Source organism: Nycticebus coucang, chromosome 1 (genome assembly GCF_027406575.1).
Source record: "Nycticebus coucang isolate mNycCou1 chromosome 1, mNycCou1.pri, whole genome shotgun sequence".
Classification (NCBI taxonomy): domain Eukaryota; kingdom Metazoa; phylum Chordata; class Mammalia; order Primates; family Lorisidae; genus Nycticebus; species Nycticebus coucang.
In genome coordinates this window covers 13,009,707-13,028,054 of record NC_069780.1, presented here as the reverse complement: position 1 = coordinate 13,028,054, position 18,348 = coordinate 13,009,707, and the positions used below count along the sequence as shown (strand labels likewise).

At 44.5% G+C, this 18,348-nt stretch overlaps 1 protein-coding gene across 3 annotated transcripts in view; it reads left to right on the top strand.

The window, feature by feature from the left end:
* The first annotated feature begins 925 nt into the window (after positions 1–925).
* HPSE (heparanase) overlaps positions 926–18,348 on the top strand; it is a 39,549-nt gene continuing 22,126 nt past the window's right edge. For all 3 annotated transcript variants that reach the window (XM_053597916.1, XM_053597850.1, XM_053597984.1), the window contains exons 1-7: positions 926–2,454; positions 7,183–7,328; positions 9,304–9,429; positions 15,826–15,999; positions 16,936–17,104; positions 17,539–17,586; positions 18,236–18,329. In XM_053597916.1, the coding sequence (XP_053453891.1) occupies positions 2,237–2,454; positions 7,183–7,328; positions 9,304–9,429; positions 15,826–15,999; positions 16,936–17,104; positions 17,539–17,586; positions 18,236–18,329 (975 nt within the window). In that variant the 5' untranslated portion in view covers positions 926–2,236. The remainder of the gene's footprint in view (positions 2,455–7,182; positions 7,329–9,303; positions 9,430–15,825; positions 16,000–16,935; positions 17,105–17,538; positions 17,587–18,235; positions 18,330–18,348) is intronic.

Below are 18,348 nucleotides of genomic sequence, written 5' to 3'. Positions count from 1 at the left end.
TTACGAATGAAGTAACTGATACTCTTAAAGGTTGACAAACTGGCCCAAGATAACTACACCCTACCAAGCAGCAGGGCTAGGATATATGTAGCTGTAACTTGCCATGAAAAATGTAAGGTGTCCAAATGCAATCAGTGTAACCTGGTTTCTTGTACCCTCATGAATCCCCAACAATAAAAAAAAGTAAAGTGCCTTATTATAAAATATGTCTGAAGTGACAATTTCTATTAATATCCCCATATATCCTCCTGTCTGTGCTCCCGTCGAGTCCTCTTATCCAACATAATGGATGAAACCGACTTAGGTTCAGGAGCCAGAAAGTCATCCAGTCTTAGCCAACAGATGATCCTGTGTGCAAGTTGCTTCTCTGCTTCTCATTTCTGTCTTCCCAGTTCCCACACTGTGGTAAGTGCGCGTAGACTGCGCTGGCCCACATTTCAGGATGTCGTGAGGATTCACTACTCAGAAAACTTGCAATGATCCACTTTTCAAATCATCCAAATATTTCAAAGAAATTGGTGTGACTGTTGCCCCATGGCAACAGGAGGCAGAGGCATGAGGTGAGATGTGGGATCAAAGTCAGGACAAAGATTAAAAAAAAGATTCAGACACTCTAGCCAGTGTGACAGAGTGAGACTCTGTCCTTCCCTCCAAAAAAAAAAAGGTAGAAAAAGAGCCTCATCTTCTGCTTTTCCACCTCCGGTCTGCCCATGATTATACTCTCCCGGTATCACAGCGTGTGGATATATACGTGTTCATGCATGTATCATAGTAATTGTAGGATAAGAACCTGATTCAGGTTGAAAAATCAAACACTTAACTTTTAAGTTGCTTAAGAATAGACAGATCTATACAAATCAGACATGCATCTCAAAACAGTCAGCTTTTATTTATTGTTTTTTGGTGGTACAATTAAGCGGAAAAACCTAGGAGTTTTGGCATTTTTGTTTACTCAACTAATACCTATTGGGTGTCTACTCAGAGCCAAGCAGGGTTGTGCGCATGGGCTGCGCTATCTCCCGGTGTGTGAGACAAACCCTGTCTCTGCTTTTGTGGAGAGTATAATCTAGTAGGTGCGCCAATGTTGAGCGACATCGCAATGGTGACAAACAGGCTCAGGTCTAACAAATTCGGGACCCTGTGAGAATGTGTGTGGTGGTGGTGAGACTTCTGCTGCCTGGAGAGGCAGAGAAAGCTTCTTTGAGGAAGACACGTGTGGGCTCAGGCAGACTGCCACCTGAGGTGGTGTAACTGATCACATCTCAAATCTGACACTTGGACAAGTGACCATCTCAGAGCCGGAGTTCACCAGTGTGAAAGACGGAAAATGCGCACGTGGCGGGGCTGCGGGGAGGATGAGCTGAGCCGCAGGTAAGCACCTCACAGTTTTAGGCCCACAGGAGGCTCGAAGCGCCTGGTGTTGGCTGTAATTATAAAGCAATGAAAGTATCGAAGAAAAGCTGATGTCCGGCCAACACCTGCAGACCAAGCACAGAAGAGAAATGTGGCAAACGCTCCAATAAAGGGAAGTCAGGGCCCACACTTGGTACAGAAGCCTCACGTCCTGGATTTCAGACGCCGCAGCACCAGGCACGGTGTATCTGCTGACCACTGTCCTCACGAGAGGCTGATAGGCACTTCTGGCGATTCGCCTCCTTCCAGCTGCAGTTTAGCCCATGCCCGGGTCAGAGTTTTCAGGCAAAAAGTAAGGGACCTGAACCAGCCGCCTGGTCAGGGACACGGGTGACTCAGGTTGGGGCTGGCTGGGGCTGGCTCAAGGGACAAGCAAGTGCCGCTCAGCGAGATGGGCGGGGAGTGGTGATGCCCAGCTGGAGGCTCTGGGGGACGGTCGGCGGGAAGACCAGGCGCCCCCGGGTAGGAGCTGGCAGCGGGAAACGGCGCGCAGCACGCGGGGCATCGGGAAGCCGAGTCCGGGGTGGCCGGCCCAGCCTCCCGGGCGCTGGGATCGCGGCCGTCTCCACACCCTCCAAATGGGTGTGGGTGATTTCGTAAGGGAACGGATCTGCCACGGAGGGGACAGAAACCGAGGAAGTGGGAGCGAGCCGGGGAGGCTGGGCGGGGGAGGGCGGGCAGGGGAGGAGGACGCGGGGAGGAGGAGGAGGGAGGGAGGAGAGCCGAGCCGGAGCGGGCGCGGTGGCCCGGCGGGAGGAAGTGCGCCAGCTGCCCTCGCGTCCTGGCCGCGGCGCCCTGCAAGGAGCAGCCAGGTGAGCCCGCGATGCTGCCGCGCTCGAGTCCGGGGCTGCGGCTGCCGCGGCTGCTGCTGCTCCTCCGCGCCCTCTCCCCAGGCGCCCTGCTCCGACCCGCGGAGGCGGAGGACGTAGTGGAGCTGGACTTCCTCACCGAGCAGCCGCTGCGCCTGGTCAGTCCCGCGTTCCTGTCCTTCACCATCGACGCCAACCTGGCCACGGATCCGCGGTTCCTCACTTTCCTGGGGTAAGCGCCGGAATCCGGGTCCTGTCCCCTCTCGGGTCCTGCGGACCCCGCGCCTGCCCCGCCAGCCAGTCTCCTCTCTCGGGCACTGAAAAAACTTCCACCCGGAACCCCCCACCCGTCCTCCACTCCTCTCCCCTCTCTGCGTCCAGCCCCAAGCCGCGCTTCCGTTCCTCATTCGTTCGCTCAGCAAGCTTGACCGAGAAGCGCCCGGGGCCAGGTGTCCAGGAGAATTTGGGGAGAGGAACTAACACCTGCTCCAGCACCTCCCCGGCAGGGGACCTGGGCAAGTGCGCCTGGCGGGCTGGGAGCGCTGAATTTGCGCAGAGAAGGATAAGTCCAATTGTGGGTCAGGACTCTGTCTTTTATTTATTTTATTTATGTTTTGAGAGTCTCACTTTGCCGCGAGCTTGGTAGAAAGCTCTGGCGTCATAGCTCACAGCACCTTAAACTCTTGGGTCAAATGATCCTCCTGCCTCAGCCTCCTGAGTAGCTGGGAGTACAAGCGCGTGCCACAACGCCCAGGAAAGTTTTTAGAGCCCGGAGTCTCACTCTTGCTCAAGCTGGTCTCCAACTCCTGAGTTTAAGCAGTCCATCCACCTCGGCCTCCCAGAGTGCTGGGATTACAGGTGGGAGCCACCGTGGCCCAGCAGCCCCAGGCTTCTGTCTTTTAAACTCTGTTAGAAAGGGGTTTTTTGGTTTTGTTTTTTAAATAGTCAGGTGGAAAAGACTTTAAGAGAGAAGAATAAAAGTCTAAATACGAACTAAACGAGACTAGAAAACCACTGCGTGACTTACAGTCCTGGTATCTGTCCAAAAGAAGGCTGCAAAATGTGGTGCTGCTTTGTCAGCTGCAGGTTTTTTTCTCATCCCGGGAAGAATGACCCTGGTACAGGTTCAGGGCTCCTGTCCCAGACGTGCAGACCCCAAGGGGCAGCAGAGGGCCCCAGGGACAATCCCAGGTCTTCTCAGCCACTTATCTAGGCCTCAGGAGTCTCCAGAAATGGCCACAACCGGGCCGCCCAGACAGGAGGAAATCCTATTATCTCACCATTGTCAAACACTGCCCTTCCTGAGCACAGGCTGTCTAGGCTGCCATCCCTAACCACTCACACCACCCGCTTGGCCGAGGCCCAGCTGGATAACTTGGTTTTTACATAGTTCTTGGCCACTCCAAGTCTCAATTTCTTCACCTGTAGAATGGAATTTCTAAAACCTGCCTTGTGGGATTATTATGAGGATTTGATAAGTACCAGAGCAAGTGCTGAAAATTTAAACTCTCTCTCAATTTCTTCACCCCTGATATTTTTTGGTAATCTTCACTCAGTGTTGTAACGGAGCCAGCTTGCACCAACTGTACATTCCTTCTCAACTCTGCATTCACTGATGTCCCAAGGGCATCTTGAAACCAGCTGCAGTAAGAACATTTACACCATGGAAATGGGCGAACACTAATAAATAGGAGAGAGAGAGCGCTTATCAGCAGACGCTGCTTCACTCCATCTCCACCACCTAATGCCATGGCTGTGCCTTTTCAATGCCAACTTTTCAGCATCTGAAATCTGAAATTCAACCCTTCCACTCTTGGACCACAACTGCTTACCCTCTCAGGCCTTTTACTCTATAATTTCATCTACTGAATAGCAGCCTCTTCTCTCTGCCTCTGTCGTATCTGATTTGAGTGTCTTGAACCACTCTTATAATAATATCTCCAAGCCCCTGTTCCATTGTTCTTCCTGATAATTCTCCAAACCTGGCTTAGTCCAATTATACTTTCTCTCTTTAGAATCTACAGGGTGGCCCCCAAATCTGGAAATTGAAAAGTATTACTTTTTTTTTTTTTTAGACAGAGTCTCACTATGTCACCCTCAGTACAGTGCTGTGATGTCACAGCTCACTGCAACCTCCAACTCTTGGGCTTAAGCAATTCTCTTGCCTCTGCCTCCCAAAAAGCTGGGACTACAGTCACCTGCCACAATACCCGGATATGTTTTTGTTGCAGTTGTCATTGTCGTTTAGCTGGCCCGGGCAGGGTTGGAACCCACTAGCCTCAGTGTAAGTGGCCTGTGCCCTACCCACTCACTGAGCTACGAGCGCACCACCCTTAATCATGAATATTAATGCATACGAGTAAACCATTTTTTATGCATTTTCCTGTTTCCAGTCTTAGGGGCCACCCTGCATAGCTAGGCTGTTGAGCTTTTAGGGGAAGGAAGGAGTGAAAAACCTCCCAGCCATGTTTCACCATAACTTATTGATCTCCAGACTTATTTGCAATGTCCCCTAACTCTTCATTTCCCTACCTCTCTCATTCTCAAAAAAAAAAAAAAAAACTCTGATTCCACCTCCTCACTCTTAGCACCTGACTGTAATTCTGCTCCCAGAGAAAATGAGCTCTTGTTTGTCTGTGTCCAGGCTTGGCCCTTTCCCTCATCTCTGGACAGTTCTTCCAGTTCCGCTCTGGACCTCATCCTCTCCTGCCTCCCAAGGACGTTACTGTGTCACTCATCTCTTCTCTCTCCTCTCCCTATTTTTTTTTTTTTTTGAGACTCTCACTCAAACTGGAATGCAGTGGTGTCACCATAGCTCACAGCAACCTCAAACTCATGGGCTCAAGTGATCCTCCTGCCTCAGCCTCCCGAGTAGCTGGGACTAGAAGCATGGATATCTTTCTGTTTTTTGTAGACGTGGCGTCTTGCTCTTGCTCAGGCTTGTCCTGGCCTCAAGCCATCCTCCCATGTTGGCCTCCCAAAGTAGTAGGAGGCCCAGCCCTCTCCTCTGTTTAGCCTCTCCTTTTTTGTTACCTCCTTCCTCACGTATAAACATCTCCAAGTCCTCCCATCTCAGGCACCTCTCTGCACATGTGTCTTCCCCCCACCCTTTGCAGCTTCTTTAGAGCTTGTTCCTTCCTATTTCGCCCTTACAATGTCACCATCATTGTGTCACTAAAACCAATCCCTCTGACATCATCAATGATCTTCTGTTCTTGAAAAACCCAACAAACTGCATACCTTACCTTTTTTCTTGAGACAGAGTCTCACTATGTCACCCTTGTGACATACGTGCCATGGCATCACTGCTCACAGCAACCTCAACATCTTTGGCTCAAGAGATTCTCTTGCCTCAGCCTCCCAAGTAGCTGGACTACGGGCACCCACCACAACGCCCAGCTACTTTTTAGAGCCGGGATCTCGCCTGGCTCAGGCTGGTCTCGAACCTGGAAGCTCAGGCAATCCAACTGCCTCGGCCTCCCAAGTGCTGGAATTACAGGCATGAGCCACCATGTCAGGCCTGATGTCCTTATAAAAAGGGGAAATTTGTGGGCGGCACCTGTGGCTCAAAGGAGTAGGACACCGGCCCCATATATCAGAGGTGGTGGGTTCAAACCCGGCCCCAGCCAAAAACTGCAAAAAAAAAAGGGGTGGAGGGATTTGAGCCAGGCACAGTGGCTCACACATGTAATCCCAGCACTTTGGGATGCTGAGGTGGGAGGATTGCTTGAAGCCAGGATTCAAGACCAGACTTGGCAACTTAACAAGACCAAAGTCTTTACAAAAATAAAGATTGGCCCATTGTTCAAGCCAATCAGTTTGTGCTTCTTTGTTACTGCAGCCCTAACAAATTTATACAGCCTCCTGGAAGCACCACACCTCATCTCTACTAAAAATAGAAAAACTGAGGCAAGAGGATTGCTTGAGCCCAAGTTGGAGGTTGCTTTGAGCTATGACGCCATGTCACTCTACCTAGGGTGATAGCTTGAGACTCTGGTCTCAAAAAAAGAAAAAAAAAAGGCTTTATTTTTTTCAGAGCAGTTTCAGCTTCACAGCAAAATTGGCTAGGAGGTGCAGTGATTTCCCTGTGTACTCCCTGTGCCCACACGTGCATAGCCTCTCCCAGGTAAAGATCCCCACCAGGATGGGACGTTTGTGCCATGTGATGAACCTACATGTCATTATCACCAAAGTCCATATTTACATTGGAATTCACTCCTAGTGAGGATTGCCTAAGCCCAGAAGTTTGAGGTTGCTGTGAGCTACGATGACACCACTACACTCTGGCCTGGGTGACAAAGTGAGACTTTGCCTCAAAAAAAAAAAAAAAAAAAAAAAAAGTACTGAATACGATCATGCTTGTCAAGGTAAAACATAAGCTCTAGGCTGGGCATGGTCCAGAGGATACTTGAGCCCAGGAGTTTGAGGTTGCTGCAGTAAGGTATGACATCCTCTTCTCAAAATAAAATAGGCTCAGCGCCCGTACCACAGTGGTTACAGTGCCAGTCACATACAACGAGGCTAGCAGATTTGAATCCAGCCTGTGTCAGCTAAAACAACAATGACAACTGCAACAAAAAATAGCCAGGCATTGTGGCGGGCGCCTGTAGTCCCAGCTACTGGGAGGCTGAGGCAAGAGAATCACTTAAACCCAAGAGTTTGAGGTTGCTGTGAGCTATCACCCCACAGCACTCTACCAAGGGCTACTACATAGTGAGACTCTGTCTCAAAAATAAATAAAAATAAAAAAACTCTCACCCAAATTAGAGCTCCAAGTTGCCTGCAGGTGATGAGAATAATAGTCCTGCAATTAGAAAGATTCAGATTCAAGTGATTCCCCTCCACGTCCTGCACAGTTAGATGTTAGGGAATAGGCCCTCCACTGGAAAAGGAAATGAGAACATCTGACTGGATTGTCTCAGAAAAAATAAATCTATTTCCTTGCTTGTCTTCATAACAGTTCTCCAAAGCTACGTACCTTGGCCAGAGGTTTGTCTCCTGCATACCTGAGATTTGGTGGCACCAAGACAGACTTCCTAATTTTTGATCCCAAGAAGGAACCGACTTTTGAAGAGAGAAGTTACCTGCAATCTCAAGTCAACCGGGGTAAAACATGAACGATTTAATTAACTTGAGTCAGTCACGAGAATACTTGGAGAAAATGGCTATTGCTCACACCCAGCAGTAAGAAAGTAATAAGGGCCCCCCTCCCCCAGCTGAGCTATGGAGACACCTAAACAAAACAAGGGGGCAGGTGGCTGCGGTGGCTCACACCTATAATCCCAGCACTCGGGGAGGCCCGGGCAGGTGGATCATTTGAGCTCAGGAGTTCAAGACCAGCCCGAGCAAGAGCAAGATCCTGTCTCTACTAAAAATAGAAAAAATTAGCCAGGCATAGGGATGCATGCCTGGAGTCCTAGCTACTTGGGAGGCTGAGGCAAGAGGATGGCTTGAGCCCAGGAGTCTGAGGTTGTGCTGTGAGCTGTAACACCACGGCACTCTACCCAGGGCAACAGAGTGAGATTTTGTCTCAAAAAATAAAAGAAGAAAGAAAAACAAACAAACAAACAAAAACAAGTGTGCATGTTTCTTCCTCATGATGTTTTCATAAATGTGAGACTTTACAAGAAAAGATGTCTGTGTATAAATGAGAGTTAATTGTGCTGTAAACAGAAGGATTATAGCTGAGGGACAGAGCTGCTTGGAGGGCACAATGGGTAGAAATGTGTCGTACTGGAGAGAGTATTTCCAGAGAAGACATGGTGGGAGACGGAAGCGTATTTATTCAGGAAATAGAACCTGAATGAAAGATAGAGCGAGGGCACGCAGAGATAATACTCCGCTTCTAAAGGTAGAGTACACTAGTTTACTGGGCAGTGGTTCTCAGGTTTTATGGAGTATCCGTCACCACCTGGGTGAGTGTGAATATTTGGATTTCTGTGCTCCAACTTAGACTGCAAGTTGAAAAAGGTGATTCTGATGTTGGTTGTCACCCAAAAACCTGCACTAGGATGGTCCTGTGTCTTTCAGAGGTGCTATCAGACACTAAGTGGAAGCTGAGTCATTATATTACTAATGTATTCTGTATACATCATGGAACCACACCAAAGTGTGTACCGTGTATACATTCATGAGGAATATTTAATTATTTCATATATTTCATAATTTTCTTCTGTTTATTATCTCCAGTTAGCAAGTATTTAGAACAGTTCATCTGTCAGTGGGCCAAAATCGATAAAATAGTAATTGGAAAAAATAGAAAAAAGGCAGGAAGGTTTTCTTTGAGTAAGAAGGAATACTTTAGGTTTAGACTTGGTGCCTTCCCTCCAGTCATGGGTGTCCAGGACATCTGATAGGTTTAGGCAGGAAACTGTCCTTTGCTCATTAGTCTTCTTCATCCTGTCGGGGACAGGGCATTGGGATTATCCAAGTTCCTCTGAAACGTCTTTCGTGAGCACCGGATGGATGAGGCAGTGGCCTCCCATAAGTCACAGAGCACAGCTTCCCAGAAAGGAAGTCGCGGCGGGTCAGCCTGTCCTGGCAGCAAGAGCCTGGTGACCCTGTGGTCCTGTGACAAAGTAATGGTCTGCCTGACAGGATAGTGGTGGATTTTTCCAAGTGTGCACACTGCGGTTCCAGAAGCTTTGATGGTACCAAATTTAAAGGGAAAAAAGTCTCTAGTTCCTGTCTTCCAAAAAGAAAGAAAAAAATCATCACTATGCAGATGAAGTCCATGTGAAACAACTTCTATGTATTCTGAAAGGAAAGAAAGAAAACTGAGCTGTTTCTTCATTAGGGCTCTCTGGCAAAGTGAAGCTTCTGAAATTATGGCCAATGTATTTGCATCCAGTGTTTCTAAGGAAACCTGCCCGGTGGTGTGTTGTGTTGTGTGTCTAGTAATTGATGAGCCCATAAAGTTGTCATGTGTTAACAGAGTATTTCTTTCTCTGATCTCACACCCCATACCCAAAAACTTAATTATCCTGGTTTAGTCATATAAATAGCTAACTAAATATGTATAAACAATTTCAGCCTTCTCTCTGTGAAAAGAAATCCTCTAAATGATCTCTTCCACTTACAGATATTTGCAAATACGGGTCCATCCCTCCTGATGTGCAGAAGAAGTTAGAGTTGGAATGGCCCTTCCACGAGCAAACGCTGCTCAGAGAACAATATCAGAAAGAGTTCAAGAACAGCACCTACTCAAGTAAGAAGGGAAAAGCACCTTGCAGGTGTCTGCCCCCAAAAATATTTGGATAGGTTGCACGTGGGCTTGAATTCAGTAAGTGCTACAGCACATGTGAAAAGCTGTACAATACCCAAACATTATCAAGAGTTAATGGGAAATCCTGAACCTAAAACTTGCTGGTTTATTGTTTTGTTTTTTTGTTTGTTATTTGTTTTTTGAGACATTCTCACTTTTTCTCCCTTGGTAATGTGCCGTGGCATCGTAGCTGACAGCAACCTCAAACTCCTGGGCTCAAGCGATTCTCTTGCCTCAGCCTCCTGAGTAACTGGGACTATAGGCACTCTCTACAATGCCCGGTTATTTTTTGAGACAGGGTCTCGCTCTTGCTCAGGCTGGTCTCAAGCCTGTGAACTCAGGCAGTCCACCCACCTCAGCCTCCCAGAGTGCTGGGATTACAGGCATGAGCCATCATGCCCCACTTGGTTTATTTTTCTTTTTTTCCATCTCACTTTGCCTGCTGGCCACAGAGTGAAAGATAGAACTCAATCATTCATGATCTAATAATGACGTTCACTGCTTTTTGAAGAGCTAGGAAGACACAAATATATTTTCATATGAAAACAAAATGCAAAAGCATAAAGGGTAAAATTAAATTCCTCTCTCACAAGTAACCCCTAGTCTGCGTTGGTTTGTGTCATTAGACAGGGGAATCCTGGGTTACACCAGTCTTGGCCACCAAGCAGCTTTGTCAATTTCTTTCTTCTATGGCTTTGCAAACACACGGTTAGTTCAGCTAACCAGGCATGGATTTCCATTCCGAGTAGGTTAACATCGTCACACAGGGCTTTAAAGCAAATGAAACTGGTGATTCTTATTTAACTATGAAATACATGTTTATTTGAAAGTTGCTCTTTATCCCCTAAAAGATGATGTTGCCCCAGCTCTCAGTTAAGGAACTGACTTGCTCAGATACACTAAAACTGTCTTCTTTTGACTTTTGAAAAATAGATTATCTTAAAGTCACTGTACTTTAAATTAGTCAACATTATTTATTTATTTTTATTTATTTATTTGGAAACAGAATCTCACTTTGCTGCCCTCGGTAGAGTGCCGTGGCATCACAGCTCACAACAAGTTCAAACTCCTGGGCTCAAGCAATTCTCTTGCCTCAGCCTCCTTAGTAGTTGGGACTGTAGGTGCCCACCACAATGCCCATCTATTTTTAAAGACAAGGTCTCCCTCTTGCTCAGGCTGGTCTCAAACCTGTGAGCTCAGGCAATCCATCCACCTTAGGTGCACCCAGAATGCTAGGATTACAGGCATGAGCCACCGCACCCAGGCTCAGTCAACATTATTTAAAGTGCATTATACAAAATAAATTATTTATCTTTGTAAGATTTTACTGTACACTACCTGAATTTCAGTGTATGAGATATATTTTAATTTATATATATATAATATTTATGTTTATGAGGCACAGAAAAACGTCTGTGTTTTCACACAGAAATTAAAAAATAGCTTATATGCTAGTAACTAATGTATTTCTCTAAACTAGTATTTTTCATTTTTAAGAGGGGAAAAACAACTTAATACTTTAATAAACATGATTTATTGTTAAATGGAATTTGACATGAGACAGGGCCATTTCAGATCCTGTTAAAAGAATGACAGAAAGTCTAAGGGAATCACCTCACCCATTTATAATAAATCATTATGATATGGGCTTACTACGAGAAACCCCCATGGTATTAGGCAATTAGTGGATTCCCAGTTTTGTTGGTCATGTTAAACATTGTTCCAGTTCATCTTTGATTTCTAAAAAAAGTTTGCCACCTCATATGATCTTTCTGTCACCACAATAATACATTTCTAACATCTTTGCCTGCCTCTAGGACTTGGGCCTTAATGGTTCTTGTAGCAGGGGAAATGCCTTCCTTTGCTAACTGTGCAACTGTGTTAGTAGTACAACTCCAGCCACCTTGCTGTCAATGCTAAAAATATGTAAGCAACTTACATGTTTTATTTGTATTTGGAGTCATTCGGGTTTTGGCTTGAAATTTTCCATTTTCATGGCATGTCGTGGAAACGTAGACAAAAACCTGCTGTGTTCAGTCTAGGTAACTACTCACCATAGTGAAAAAATATTTCAGAAGCCAGTAGGCATTTCCACATGTTGTGATGAATCTTTGGCCGAGTAACTTGGGGGGCATCCTACAAGGAAGATGCAGCAAAGTCCGTTGTGGCAAAGACATGCTAAGTCCTTAGCAGTCTGCGCCCTAGAAGATGACAGGTGAGTTTTCTAGTACAGAAAGTAGGTGGTGTACTCCACCATCTTAAGTAGAAGATGACGAAAACGTTTTTCCTGAGAATGTCGACTCATTGTAAACTGGTTTGGGCAAGAAAAGGAAGCAAGGTTACAGATATAATTCTGGGTGTGACTGCAGAAAGGAGAACTCCCTTAGTACAAGAATCGTACTTAATGAACTAATTATTTTCCTTCCTTCTTCTCTACCTCTTTCCTTCGTCACCCCCTCTTCCACCCCTCCACCCAGTCCCATGCTGGCGGTGGGCACATTCTATAAATTTACATGGCATAACCCAAGGGAAAGAGTCTGCTATTTTTAAAAATGTGCTGTCTGGGTTATCTTCATCCCAAGGATCTCTTCACACTCTCAGAGAGTAGAAGATAAGAGTTTGGAAAATAGGAATAGGATAATTAATTATAAGGTTTTTCTACTTCCTCTTTGGGGAGGAAGTGGGCCCGGTGGCTCTTCTTTTCTTTTGAGAGTAACTTTAAACTCAGTCCTATATGACCTTTATTGTAGGAAATATTACTGTTTATTATGTTATAAGATGTGTATAGTAAATTTCAAGCTACATAAATTCCAAGTGCATCTGGAAAACTGAAAAAATAGAAGAGACTGTGGTGGCTCACACCTATATCCTGGTTCTTTAGGAGATTACTTGAGGCCAGGAGTTTAAGACAAGTCTGAGCAAGGTGAAGACCTCATCTGTACAAAAAATAGAAAAATTCAAGGCCGAGCACAGTGGCTCACTCCTGTAATCCTAGCACTCTGGGAGGCTGAGGTAGATGGATTGCCTGAGCTCCCAGGTTCGAGACCAGCCTAAGCCAGAGCGAGACCCCCATCTCTAAAAATAGCCAGGAGTTGTGGCGGGTGCCCAAGTAGTCCCAGCTACTTGGGAGGCTGAGGCAAGAGGATCACTTGAGCCCAGGAGTTTGAAGTTGCTGTGAACTATGATGCCATGGCACTCTACTGAGGGCAACAAAGTGACACTCTGTCTCAAGGAAAAAAGAAAAAAAAGGGAAAATTAGCCTGGTGTGGTGGTGGACAGCTGTCATCCCAGATACCCAGGAGGCTTAGGCAGTAAGGCTGCTGGAACCCAGGAGTTTGAGGTGGCTGTGAGCTATCATGATGCCACACTCTAGCCTGGGTGACAGAGTGAGACCTTATCTCAGGAAAAAAAAAAAAAAGAAAGAAAGAAAGAGAGAGAAAGGGTAAAATGAGTTGGATAAATATTTTAAAATGCAAACATTCTGGGTTTCTGAAGATGCTGTGATCTTTGTAAAGGGGTGGGCCACAACAGTGTGGATGTCCATAAGGGATTTTTGTGATTTACAGTTTTCACATGTGTCATTTTAACCTCAGTTTTGTGGGGTACGCATATGACCGCCAGTGCTTGTTCCAGGCCTGTTGAGCCATAGCTGAGGCTCCTGTTTGTATCTCAGTCTGTAAGATGTCACCCCTGATTATATTTCAGTCTATAAGTGGAAGAGCTAGATAGACCTGGAGCTCAGGTCTACAATTCTTGATTTCGGGCAGCTTCTACAACATGATTTTGCAATACACGAAGCTGCAAAATAGTTGTGACTTGGGCAGTTGAGTCACCACCCCTTTGTAGCAGGCTCTGGTGATTGCACTACCACCAAATAGCTGTGTGATATTGGTCAAAGCACTTGTTTGAATCTCGATTTCCACATAGAAAAAAATTAGGGTGGTGGTTTGGGGCAGGATCCATTTTGTCTCAAACTGTGACTCTCTGATCCAGTAGAATCCTGAGTCACAGGACTCTGACAGCTTTTCAAACCCAACATCTGTCACTTCTTGAGTGTAGGCAGCAGTTGCAGAACCAGGGAACAAAGCAAATATCCAAACACTTTTTAAGCAGGCCAGGCACAGTGGCTTGTACCTGTAATCCCTGCATTTTAGGAGGCCAAGGTGAGAGAATGACTTGAGGCCAGAAGTTCAAGACTTAACCTGGACAATATAATGAAACCTCATCACTACAAAAAAGTAAGAGAAAGTATCCAGGCATGATGGTCCTCACCTGTGGTTCCCAGCTACTCAGGACGCTGAGGCCCGGGAAGCCCAGGAGTTTGAGGCTGCAGTGAGCTATGATCATACTACTACACTCCAGCCTCCACTACAGAGCAAGACCCTGTCTCAAGAAAAACTCACACCTAAAGCAGTTTGCTAGAGTAATTTCTGTTTGTCAGAATCTAGGAATTACTTGGATGCTATGGTTATTCAAGTAATTCAGGCCAGAGATTTAGAAACAAGACAAAGTCACTTTTAAAGAGAAAGCATTTATGTTCAAGAAAGTTTTCTTTTTCTAAACTAGGGAAGTTCAAAAGTGAATTACCATTTGACAAATTACTCTAAGTATACATGAAAAAATTCAAGAACTTATGCATATGATAATGGATTTAAAAACAACTCTTAAAACCATATGGTTGACACTCTCAAAAAGGAATCATAGATTGACTAAAGTCTAAAAAGCAGACCATATAAGTTTCCAAACTCTTGGTGGCACCTTAGTGTCTTAGAATTTTTTTTTTAATAGCCTACCTAGGCTAAAGTTTTTGATTTGTTTTTTAGCATGTTGATTATTAAATTGTTAAGTGTAAATAATTTAATAGTAATAAATTACGTTTCCCTTGCAAAGTTGAAAGATCTTACAGTGCCCCAGGAATAGATCTGCCTGATTAGATTTGAATTTAAGATTAAATATTAATAATATATTTAGCTTTTTTTTTTTAAGAGACAGAGTTTCATTTTGTCACAGTAGAGTTCATTAGAGTGGTGTGGCATCACAGCTCACAGCAACGTCCAGCTCTTGGGCTTAGGCGATTCTCTTGCCTCAGCTTCCTGAGTAGCTGGAACTACAGGCACTCACCACAATGCCTGGCTATTTTTTGTTGCAGTTTTGGCTGGGGCCTGGTTCAAACCCATCACCCTCAGTATATAGGGCCAATGCCCTACTCACTGAGCCACAGGCCCCGCTCTATTTTTTTAGCATTAAGTATTTCTCAACTATTGCATAGGACATACCCTATAAATTAATTAATTATTTTTGCCATAGAGTCTCACTCTGTTAACCAGGCTAGAGTGCCATGGTGTCATCATAGCTCACAGCAACCTCAAACTCCTGGGCTTAAGCAATTCTCCTGCCTCAGCCTCCAAAGTGGCTGGGACTACAGGTGCCTGCCATGACAGCCAACTAATTTTTCTTTTCTTTTCTTTTTTTTTTTTTTGCATTTTTTTTTCTTGTTTCTTTTGCATTTTTTTTTTTTTTGGCCGGGGCTGGATTTGAACCCACCATCTCTGGTATATGGGGCTGGCGCCCTACTCCTTTGAGCCACAGGCACCGCCCTAATTTTTCTATTTTTAATAGAGACAGAATCTTGCTCTTGCTCAGTCTGATCTCAAGCTCCTGAGCTCAAGTGACCCTGGCTTCCGACAGTACTAGGATTATAGATGTGATCTGCCGCTTCTGAGCTTAAAAATGATTCATTACTTATCTGAAGTTCAAATTTAACTAGGGGTCCTGTGCTTTTTATTTGCTAAATCCTACAACTCTATGCCTGAATTCATGGTGGCTCCCCCACCTTGCCATGTAGTTTGGAAACCATGATCTTATAGTCCTATGCCAATTTTTAATGTAAAATTCTAATTTTAAATTGATAAATCATGTATGGGCCTTTTAAAAATTGTTTTAAATACAATTAAAATTACCAAAACATTTTGTTTGAAGAGATAGTTGATTACAAAGAGCAGAGTCCATGCCAACTAATAACAGTCTGGCTGGGCACGTTGAGCACTGAGCCATGAATGTGGTTTCCCCAGTTCACCTGATGTCACTTGAATGAAGCAGGAGACCAGAGTTTCTTCTGTCTTCCCTGGGACTCCATTCGACTGCTGAAAGAAATGAAGTCAGATTGACTTTTTTAATTTGCCTGTCCAAATTGTGTTGTTCCTTAGACATAATTATAGTCACTTATTAGAAATAGAGATCCATTTAAAAAAAGAAATATTAACTGACCATGACGAGCAAATCTAGAAGACTTCATTAGAAGTGCTGACCTAACCTAACGTTGCGACCTTTCTCTCCTAGGAAGCTCAGTGGATATGCTATACACTTTTGCAAATTGCTCAGGACTGGACTTGATCTTTGGTCTGAATGCATTACTAAGAACAGCAGATTTGCAGTGGAACAGTTCCAATGCTCAGTTGCTCCTGGACTACTGCTCTTCCAAGAATTATAACATTTCTTGGGAACTGGGGAATGGTAAGTACCTCACTGGCATTACTGTTTTCCTATTTCTGACATTTCTTTTTACACATAATGTTAGCAAATATACTCCTGCCGGGGCACGTTCTAGTAAGTGCTCAACAGTGCAATGTTTGGAACTGGATATGGCAGAAAACTCCTTTATAATATATCCCAGAACCTATTTCGAGTTGCAAATCCCAGTTTTTCTTACATTTGAGGTGAGAACGAGTAGTTGCAGCTAGCAATCTTCCCAGCTCCCAGGTCCACCTGGAATTTTCAGAGTCACTTCCCCCTGTTACACTTGTCAGGCTAGACTCAACACAACTTGGCACTTTGGTTTCCCTTGGCACTTTGGTTTCCCTCATCCCTGTTTCTCAGCTTGTCAGTTAATCTCAGCACCTCGTTCCAACTTTCACCGCGTGCTCAAGCTGTCTGGGACTTGCTGGTGCAGAATCTTACCTGGGCAGAGCTCCTTATTGTCTCCTTTGCTTTTTTGCAAGGAACTTATAAATTCCAACTTCAGTATTAATGATTAGCCACATTTATTCAAAACATATTTATAGCACTTTCCCACATATCAGCCATGAAATGAGATGTAATAATACGGCAGAGCTGTGTACTCCTCCCACCCAAACTCTTTTTAAGGTAAATTAGGTTATTGGATACTGCATTCTATCTGACAAAGATCCATTGGATTGTTATTAAACTAACAATTAGTAATTAGTCCCATTATTAACTGTGAATTGTTATGCCTCTCGGACCTTAGTTACATAGTTTGAATTTGTGTTTTGCTGGAATACCTTCTGTATTACTAGAGAGTTTACTTTTCTTGACTTTGAATTCTAAGCTTTTGTAATTTAGAAAATGTTTTGTTTTTATATACTGCTGTATGTTTGCTTTTAAATAAAACATTTCTAGGTGGGTGTTATTTTGAGAATTGCTGTCTTTCAGAGCCCAACAGTTTCCGGAAGAAGGCGGGTATTTTCATTGATGGATTACAGTTAGGAGAAGACTTTATTAAATTGCATAAACTTCTAAGAAAGTCCACTTTCAAAAATGCAAAACTCTATGGTCCTGACGTGGGTCAGCCTCGGGGAAAGACTGTTAAGATGCTGAAAAGGTATGAGCTGAAAGACCCTGAGCCACTCCTTTTTTTTTTGCAGTTTTTGGCAGGGACTGGGTTTGAACCCACCACCTCTGGCATATGGGGCCGGCGCCCTACTCCTTTGAGCCACAGGAGCCACCCTCACTTCTTAAAAGTAAACATCCCACGCTGGTGAAGCAGCCTCAATAGACACAGGTTACTAAACAATTTGCTGCCAGATGACAAGCTTACCAAAAGAAGAAATGTTAATTAGTTCATAATATCAAGGATTCTGAGGCAAATGGCATCTGTGATAAAACCTGCTCTCAGAATTGGGAAGTGTGTGTTTACCTGATCTTAAAGTAGTAACCAGCCTATTTCTAGGGAGTAAAGTTCCTGTGAATATATTACACGTGTACATATTGTGCGTATGATGACTGAGTAATAACATTAGAGATTTTTCCCCCTAGTTTCCTGGAGGCTGGGGGAGACGTGATTGATTCAGTTACATGGCATCAGTAAGTATGTCTCCTATTCTCAATACTGGGAAAGTAATGCTAGCTTTATTCATTACCTAGTTTTCAAAAATTATTTCCATTTAACTGTTAATTGACTCTGAACTACAAATAAACAGTGTCTGAAGAAGCAACGTAGAACCCAGGCGAGGTGGCTCACACCTGTAATCCCAGCACTCTGGGAGGCTGATGGGGGAGGATCACTTGCACGCAGGAGTTTGAGACCAGCCAGAGCAAGAGTGAGACCTTGTCTCACCTAAAAATAAAATAACTAGCCAGGTGTTGTGGTGGGCACCTGTCGTGTCAGCAATGCAGGAGGCTGAGACAGGAGGATTGCTTGTACCCAGGAGTTTGAGGTTGCTGTGAGATAGTCTGATACCACGACACTCTAGCTTGGGCAACAGAGGGAGATTGTCTAAAAAAAAAGAAGCAGTGTAGAATTTAAATATTAAAAAAAGCAAAAATTTTATGTTGTTCTAATGTGCTGGTGAATATTCCCTTTCGGTATCGGTCTTTCCCTAGTAGAATTTCTGCCTCTTTTATAACAAGGAGGTTGGAGAATAGGAAAAATAGGATAAGGTTGGCAATTAACACGCAAGCAAAAAGTAAAGTTTGTTCTTTTCTTTTTCTGTATATTTTCTGAATAATTTAGCTACTATCTGAACGGACGAATTGCTACCAAAGAAGATTTTCTAAACCCTGATGTGTTGGACACTTTTATTTTATCTGTGCAAAAAATTTTCCAGGTAATAGTCTTTATAAAAT